The sequence below is a fragment of the Otolemur garnettii genome, unplaced genomic scaffold, assembly GCF_000181295.1.
Source record: "Otolemur garnettii isolate 467f Iridium unplaced genomic scaffold, OtoGar3 scaffold00011, whole genome shotgun sequence".
In the NCBI taxonomy this organism is placed as follows: Eukaryota; Metazoa; Chordata; class Mammalia; order Primates; family Galagidae; genus Otolemur; species Otolemur garnettii.
In genome coordinates this window covers 15,892,972-15,901,359 of record NW_003852406.1, presented here as the reverse complement: position 1 = coordinate 15,901,359, position 8,388 = coordinate 15,892,972, and the positions used below count along the sequence as shown (strand labels likewise).

General features: G+C 36.2%; 1 protein-coding gene across 1 annotated transcript in view; it reads left to right on the top strand.

The window, feature by feature from the left end:
• Window positions 1–8,388, top strand: part of HERC1 (HECT and RLD domain containing E3 ubiquitin protein ligase family member 1) — a 206,425-nt gene that overhangs the window by 171,389 nt on the left and 26,648 nt on the right. The window contains exons 54-60 of the mRNA XM_023510003.1: window positions 646–776; window positions 1,742–1,941; window positions 2,310–2,415; window positions 3,832–3,978; window positions 4,322–4,423; window positions 5,669–5,842; window positions 7,017–7,310. Coding sequence (XP_023365771.1) covers window positions 646–776; window positions 1,742–1,941; window positions 2,310–2,415; window positions 3,832–3,978; window positions 4,322–4,423; window positions 5,669–5,842; window positions 7,017–7,310 — 1,154 coding nt within the window. The remainder of the gene's footprint in view (window positions 1–645; window positions 777–1,741; window positions 1,942–2,309; window positions 2,416–3,831; window positions 3,979–4,321; window positions 4,424–5,668; window positions 5,843–7,016; window positions 7,311–8,388) is intronic.

Sequence of the window (8,388 nt, the reverse complement as noted above, 5' to 3'; positions counted from 1 at the left end):
AAAAAAAAAAAAAAAAGATAATATCTTTATAGGGCTCAAAAATTTAGAAGTTTTAAAAGGTATACAGTGAGAAATTCTTTCTCCCATTCTCTCAGTCTGCCCTCACAGATAAATACTATTTTTACTTCTTTAATAAGCCTTTCAGTGTTATATATACTTAAAGAAGCAAATAAGAATAGAGATTATTAGAATAGAACATTTTGTAAGAATATAGAAACACACTGAATAGGGAATATTAAATAAGCAGAAGGAATAATTTTCCTTCTATGACTTGGATTATTTCACCTCTCAGTTTCATGGTAGATTCTGGTCCCAAAGAAAAGAACCTGGTACAGTGACTTAAAATTAGCAAGGGAATTTAATTTTTGTCTCTCTTTTTCAACAGCCATCTGAAAAAGATTGAAAGAATATAAATAGAGGTAGTCTTTGTCACTTATAAATGACACTTTTTAAGTGGGTTACGTGGAATCCCTACCTTAAGCCTACATTTTGTCTTAAATGTCTTAAAAGAGCTGTTTGGAAACTTGTAGTGTTATATGGTGTCATGCATTTGCATTTGCTGTGTATAAAGTCTATCTTATAAGTCAGACGTTGATAAATATTTTTCTTTTTTCCCTTTTTTCTTTTTTGTTTTTATCATGTTAGTGTCTGTTACTTGCATTGCTTGGTTCAGTGAAGACAGACCATTTGCAGTGGGATATTTTGATGGAAAATTATTATTGGGGACAAAGGAACCACTTGAGAAAGGAGGAATTGTTATAATTGATGCACATAAGGTAAAAGCATCTTTATCAAATTATTGATTTCTGCTTTTTTACTGTAGTATTCCTTGATACTAGTGTATTTAAAATTTTTTACACCAATCACTTATGACTTAATATTCATTCTCATGTTATACAGAGTCTTTGAACCATATATATAAATGGAAAAGTCTATGTAAAAAGAACAGTCAAACCACAAAAGAATCAAAACCAAAACAGTGATATGTGACACCCTGAGAACCCCCCACTCCCATTGAGAGTGCCTCCCACTAATGTCAGCAGCTCCACCCATGAAGAATAATTCCTTTACCTTAAATAGAAGTTGCCAATTCAAATGTTTATAGAACCACCTAGACAAAGTAATTTAAGTGCATGAAACCAGGAGATGGAAGAGGGTTAAAGAAAAATCAGAAGAGCGTAGTATAGTGATCACAGCCATATAAACACAAAACATGTCCTAGATTCTTTTAAGTGTTTGCTATTTTGGTTGTGGGGTGCTTTTCTTTTTTAAAGTTCCTTCTTTTTTACAATATAATGATTACAAGTCAATAAAAATAACTCAATAAATGCAAATGCTAGCTGAGTATGGTGGTACACACCTATAGTCCAAGCTACTTAGGAGGCCGAGGTGGGAGAATCACTTGAGCCCAGGAATTTGAGACCAGCCTGGGCAACATAGCAAGACTCTCAAAATAAACAAAAAGCAAATGCTAATTAGAGGTAACATATATGTAGTATTCCTTTGGAGTCAATTTCATCATTTATTCATTCAGCTAACACTTACTGAGCTTTCACTCCAGTAAATATATACAGTGCAGATATATTAAAGGGTGAGTTGGGAATGATACAGCAGTATATTATGATGTACATGATATATGATTTCTAAATAATTGAATTATGGAAGTATTTATAAATTATTGATTTTAAAGTATTTGTGAAGGAAGTTTACTCTGATTTTTTTTTCCTCCTACTATTTTAAGGATACTCTTGTTAGTATGAAGTGGGACCCAACTGGTCATATTCTTATGACATGTGCTAAAGAAGAAAATGTGAAACTCTGGGGGCCTATATCAGGATGCTGGCGCTGTCTGCAATCACTCTGTCATCCATCTATTGTAAATGGCATCGCTTGGTGCAGCCTGCCAGGGAAAGGATCCAAGTTGCAGTTACTGATGGCTACGTATGTTGTAAATTTTTTTTTGTGTGTGTGTGTGTCTTAATTTTTATATTGTTATAGACTGTTATTTTGCATCAGATATGACTTCTCAGTAGTCTTAAATAGTTCATTGCCAGTTATTATTCTTATAATATGTAAGGCTATAATATTACCTCAGAGAAATAAAGAACAGTTATCTAGTGTGAAACCTGGTATGTAGATGTGATGTTGTTATAGTATCAGTCCCAGTTGTATTTCTCCTAGTATATCTACTGCAAATAAATTTTAAAAATATTGTGGTAGTTCTATCAGGCCTTAAGTGATTGCTGTCTTAATATTCTTTTATATCTGCATATTGATATATTTTGGTTTTTATGTGACAATTTTTTAAGTGGCTGTCAGAATGGCTTAGTGTGTGTTTGGCGCATTCCACAAGATACCACACAGACCAGCGTGACTAGTTCAGAAGGATGGTGGGATCAGGAATCAAATTGCCAGGTAATGTTCTGGTGTTTTTGAAGACCTCATCTGAAACCATAGGTAGAATATATCATCAAAATAATTTTTCCCTAATTACTAACTTACTCATCATAACTCAAAGGGCACCCAATAGGGAAATGTAAATGTCATAATTGTGATACTTTTTGTGGTCTTGAACTAGGTCAGAGGTAGCATAAAATTGCTTGATAAGGTGAGATATTCAGTACATACTAAGTGGTGGTTATTATAATGGTAGTGGGTATAATCATTGCTACAGATTACATAGCATTGTATCTGTCTATAATATAGACCAGTCCTAACTTAATTCATTGGTGTAATAAAATAGGAACACTGTGGGAGTATCTCCATTCCTACTTTTGCCAAAATTCCACCTATGAAGAATGATTCCTTTATCTTTTAAAAAAAAAAAAAAAAGTTACAAATTTAGGTACTTACAGAGCCATCTAGGCAACTAGCAAATTCTTCAATCTGGAAGTTGGAAGGTATGGAAGGGGTTAAAAAACAAAACTAGAAAAAGCCAAGAAGCACACATGCTTCTTACAAAGGCCAACAGCTGCTCCAGAGCTGGTTGTCGACATCTAGAATTGAGAGCCTGTTGCTACCAGATTGACTGATTTTTTTTTTTAATAGAAGCCAAAAATCCAGTGTTTTAATTAAATCTCCCAATATTACACATTAGCACCTCAACTTAAAATTTCATAAAACACTGAGTGGCTAATCAAATCACATCTCTGAGCTACCAGTTTGGAACCTCTGTCCCTCTCCCTTTTGTTGATGATAGCCTTTGAAGAAATAAACTTTACATCATCCTTGGGTGAATGAGTACATCTGGTTTTATGGTGTCATAACTAAAAGGAGGAAGGAGTTTAAGGGCAGAGAGAAAGGGATGAAGAGGGAGGGAAGGGGTGGTCAGTTCACTAAAGGGAGAATATCACAGAATATCATAAAAGTGGAGGCAGGAACACTACAGATAAACCTGGTTTGCTCTTTGTGCAAGAGAGTAGACTTATGGACAGGCCTTGCCAATCCCCTTCTGCAACCTGCAGAGCAAATATGTAGATTATATATCAAGTGATAGAACCATCAGCCAACAAAAAGAGAATTATTCATATTGTCAGCGTGTACTATAAAAATGAAAATTATATAAAGCTAAAATTTAAAAATTAAAACACTGGTTAAAAAGTAGAAGTCAGAATTTTCCTGTATCCAAGGGATAACTGGAACTTTGAAATGTAGGCATTTTTGCTAGTTTGAAGAACAGAAATATATCCAAAAAAATGAAACTCAACTTCAGGAAAGGAGAACCTGATTGATATTTTATTATTTATTTAGTCAGCCTAATTAACCTTATGAGAGAAGTTGTTACCCCACCCATATATATTTAATATATATGTTAAAAATAATGAATTGCAGGGTGGATATAGGAAATCAGCAGGAGTCAAGTGTATTTATCAGCTGCGGGGACACATCACTCCTGTTCGGACTGTTACCTTTAGTTCCGATGGATTGGCCCTGGTGTCTGGTGGACTAGGTGGACTCATGAACATTTGGTCTTTAAGGGTAAGAGCATAGATTTTATTTTTATGTTAAGGAATTTTGTACATTAACTTAAATACATGTGATAAAAATTAACTAATCGCAAAAATACTTCATGTAATCGTATCTAGAATACTGAAGAAGCTCCTTTCAGAATCCAACACCCTTTAATTTTTCTTACCGAAAATAAGTATTTTTAGAGTCATCTAGGCCTAGAAAATTGGGTAGTGGGTACACAATTGAATATTGCTGAATTTAGATGAAGTATAGATTTTAGAATATATTTTTGTGATTATATAGTATAAATTTAAATGTCAGTGATGCCTAAAGTTAAGTAATAAGCATTGATAATTATATCTCATTTTAGGATGGCTCTGTCTTGCAAACTGTTGTGATAGGTTCTGGAGCTATTCAGACCACAGTGTGGATTCCAGAAGTTGGGGTAGCTGCTTGCTCAAATAGATCAAAGGTAAAATTATGGTTATATCAAATCATGAAGTATAAGTCTGTAAGGAACTTTAGATATCATAATCTAAGTACTTTATTCTGTGGAGGAGAAACTTGATATCAAGAGGGATTATTACTTTTCTAAGATAATTTACAACTATTTAGTGGCAGAAGGAGAATTAGAACCCAGGTATCCTCATTTATAGTCTAGAACTTTTTATTTTTACTATACCCCTTACTTTGGTGAAAGTGCTTAAGTATTGAGTAATTTCATTTCCATGGGGCAAGTTATAAAGTAGATTTTGACTTTCTGCCCTGAGTTTTCATGTAGCACTAAGCTGTCTCAGAATATACCTTGAAAAGAGCTATTACAAAGACATTTAACTTAAGTATAATTTATCTTGGCTTTCAAATTTAATATTCTAGGCTATGTGTGGTAGCTAATGCTTGTAATCCTAGCACTTTAGAAGACTGAGGCAGGAGGACTATGTGAGGCTAGGTGTTTGAGACTAGCCTGGACAACATAGCAAGATACCTCGTCTACAAAAAATTAAAAAGTTAGCCAGGAGTGGTGACATACACCTCTAATCCTATAGCTACTTGGGAAACAGAGGCAGGAAGATCTCTTGAGCCCAGGAGTTTGAGGCTATAGTGAATTAAGATGGCACCACTGTATTCCAGCTGGGTGATAAAGTGAAACCCTATCTCTTAAAAGAAAAAAGAAAATCTAGTAAAAACACTTAACTGCCCTGCTTATGAAGTAATTCTAAGATATGACATTATCTTCTATAGCAGAGCCACTTTGATTTACATTTTATGTGGTTAAGTGATGTTAAAATAAGCTATAAACCTGCATGTAGTCCTACTGAAAGTAAAATACAGAATCGGACCTTAGGCAGAAGTGGCCTCTGTAGAATAAACCACAGTGCTGCCTCTTTTGCAGCTACATCCCTCTAGACTTTTGAAGTATATTAGATACCTTATCCTACAAGTCCTGTGAAATAGCTAATAATTGACATGCTTTTCTTAAGAAGAATGAGCTAGTTCAAGATTTTTCATAAATTTTGTGATTCTTATTCATTTTTACTTAGTCAAAATTTAGGATGCTTTAAAGTTCCAGAGGCATTAAAAATAGAGTTTGGAGGTATAAAATGTCCAAAAACCAAAAATGTTTAATACAATTACTACAAGAAATTTCTCAAATTGAATGGTGATATATTATCTTTTATTTAAGCAAATTCATGTGGTATAATTTATTTTCAACCAGGATGTCTTGGTTGTGAATTGTACAGCAGAATGGGCTGCCGCCAATCACGTTTTAGCAACCTGTAGAACAGCACTGAAACAACAAGGTGTTCTGGGATTGAACATGGCTCCCTGCATGAGAGCGTTTCTGGAGCGGTTGCCTATGATGCTTCAGGAGCAGTATGCCTATGAAAAGGTAGTTCATCACACTTACTCCTTGAGATCCCACAGATACCTGGTGCTTTGTAACTTGAATTTATCCCTTATGGTTATGAAGGTTATGAAAATATGTGGGGCTGTTTGGGCAGAATCAAATGAAGATATCATGCCTAAACTTATCCTAAGCCTATTATTACTTTGTTTTCACCAGATTAAAAAAAATTTATACCATTCTTTTTTAGATTAGTCACTACAAAACTTCTTAAGATACCTATGCCTCGGAGTATCATCTTTCCCTTTCTGAACCACATATCTGTTTTTTTGTTGTTTTGCCATCCCAAAGATGGGGAGTGGGGATGGATATGAGTACCAGAGTGAACATCTTCTTCACTTACTAGGTCAATCTTTATGGAAAGTCTAGTGGAAGAGCTACATTGAACTGAGTAGAGTAATTAAATACTGGAATAAGGAATTGTAGAATTTGGACTTGTTGTTCAGGCAGTGAAGTCACAGTGTCCCTCAACAGTCACATGTGCTGCCCTAGGCAGAGTTCTTTGGAGTTTTTTTTCCTCCTTCTTTTTTCTTTGCCAAGTTACCTTAATATAATCAAATGTTAGCACACCCAGTTAATTTCACTGATGTATTTGCCCTGGTTTTCTTTTTGAATCACTCAGTCTTTCACAGAGTTGCTTTACCATGACTAGGGAATGGTATGGAAAAAGGGAGATTTTTCCTTTGATGGCTATCCCGGCTCTTCTTGGTAAAGGAAGAAATATGAAAGGGAGCAAATTTTCATGGTTTAGTTATCTGGGTTTTCCTTCCAATTAAGAAAACCTATAATGAAGCTACATTAAATGCAGTATGATATCTTGGATTGGATCCTGGAATGGAAAGTGAATATTAGTGAGAAAATTGGGGAAAACTAAATGAAGGTCTGTGGTTTAGTTAATATTGTATTTATGTTAGTTTCTTAGTTTTGATAATGGTACCAGTATTATGTAAGATGTTAATGTTAGGTAAAGTTGGGTGAAGGGTATATAGAAATTCTCTATACTGTCTCTGCAACTCTCTGCAAATCTAAAATTATTTCAAAGCTCAAACTTAAAAAATAGTAACCTTAAGAAAATGATTATAGGCTTGCAGAATGCAGGAGGTTAATTTAGAACCTTTTACATGGACTTTGAGTATAACATTCTTATATTTTCTTTTAGCCTCATGTGGTTTGTGGTGACCAGCTTGTTCACAGCCCCTATATGCAATGTCTGGCTTCCCTTGCTGTGGGACTTCATCTAGATCAGCTATTATGTAACCCTCCAGTGCCACCACACCACCAGAACTGTCTCCCTGACCCTGCATCCTGGAATCCAAATGAGTGGGCATGGTTAGAATGTTTCTCAACTACCATTAAAGCTGCTGAAGCCCTGACCAATGGAGCACAGTTTCCAGAATCTTTTACTGTTCCAGATCTAGAGCCTGTTCCAGAGGATGAACTTGTATTCCTAATGGTGAATATAATATGAGCTGTTATTTACAGCTGACATTGTATCATGGGTGTTGGATGTGTAGCAGACCCTTAATATGCATTTACTATCTTGAATGGGTTCAGGGGTCCTCAGACTTTTTAAACAGGGGGCCAGTTCACTGTCCCTCAGACCGTTGGAGGGCTGGACTGCGGGCCCCGGGACGAGTCGGTTGCTAAGCAGGACAGGCAGCAGCAGCAAAAACACCCCGTGGGCCAGATAAATGTTCTCAGCGGGCCACATGTGGCCCGCAGGCTGTAGTTTAAGGACACCTGCTTTAGATAAACTTAAAATGTTTTTCCTTCAGATACTCACTTTTAGTCTGATAGCAGGCTTCTGTGGTGACAGAGATTGATAATATGAGAACTGTGGAGCTCTTGTAAGTCTACAAGAGGTAGTCAATGACATAGTCTCACATTTTCTCATTTCCCTTTGCCTGGTTAGTGCTTTATTTGTATATATTTTAAAGATATTTTCCAGGTCATCTTATGAGGTTTATGCTACATAAAGATTCTAATTTATTTGGCACTTCAATCATGTTTTTAATCAGCATCAAATAAGAGTATGGAAGAGCATTCCAATTATGATTTCTTTCTGATTGTATTTGCAAGTGTCTAGCTGTAGAAACTGTGATGTAAATAAAATGTCTTTATAGTAGGGGCTCAGTGCCCATAGCACAGTGGTTACGGCACCAGCCACATACACCAGGGCTGACGGGTTCAAACATGGCCCAGGCCTGCCAAACAACAACAAATAGCCAGGTGTATGGCGGGCACCTATAGTCCCAGCTACTTGGGAGGCTGAAGCAAGAGAATTGCTTAAGTCCAAGAGTTGGAGGTTGCTGTGAGCTGTGACACCACAGCACTGTACTAAGGACGACATAGTGAGACCGTCTCAAAAAGAAAAAAAAAGTCTTTGTAGATAGGAGAGGCTAGCACCTGATCTGATAATCCCTTTTTGTACTTAAAATTTACTTATACAGGCTCGGCGCCTGTGGCTCAAGCGGCTAAGGCGCCAGCCACATACACCTAAGGTGGCGGGTTCGAATCCCCAGCCCGGGCCC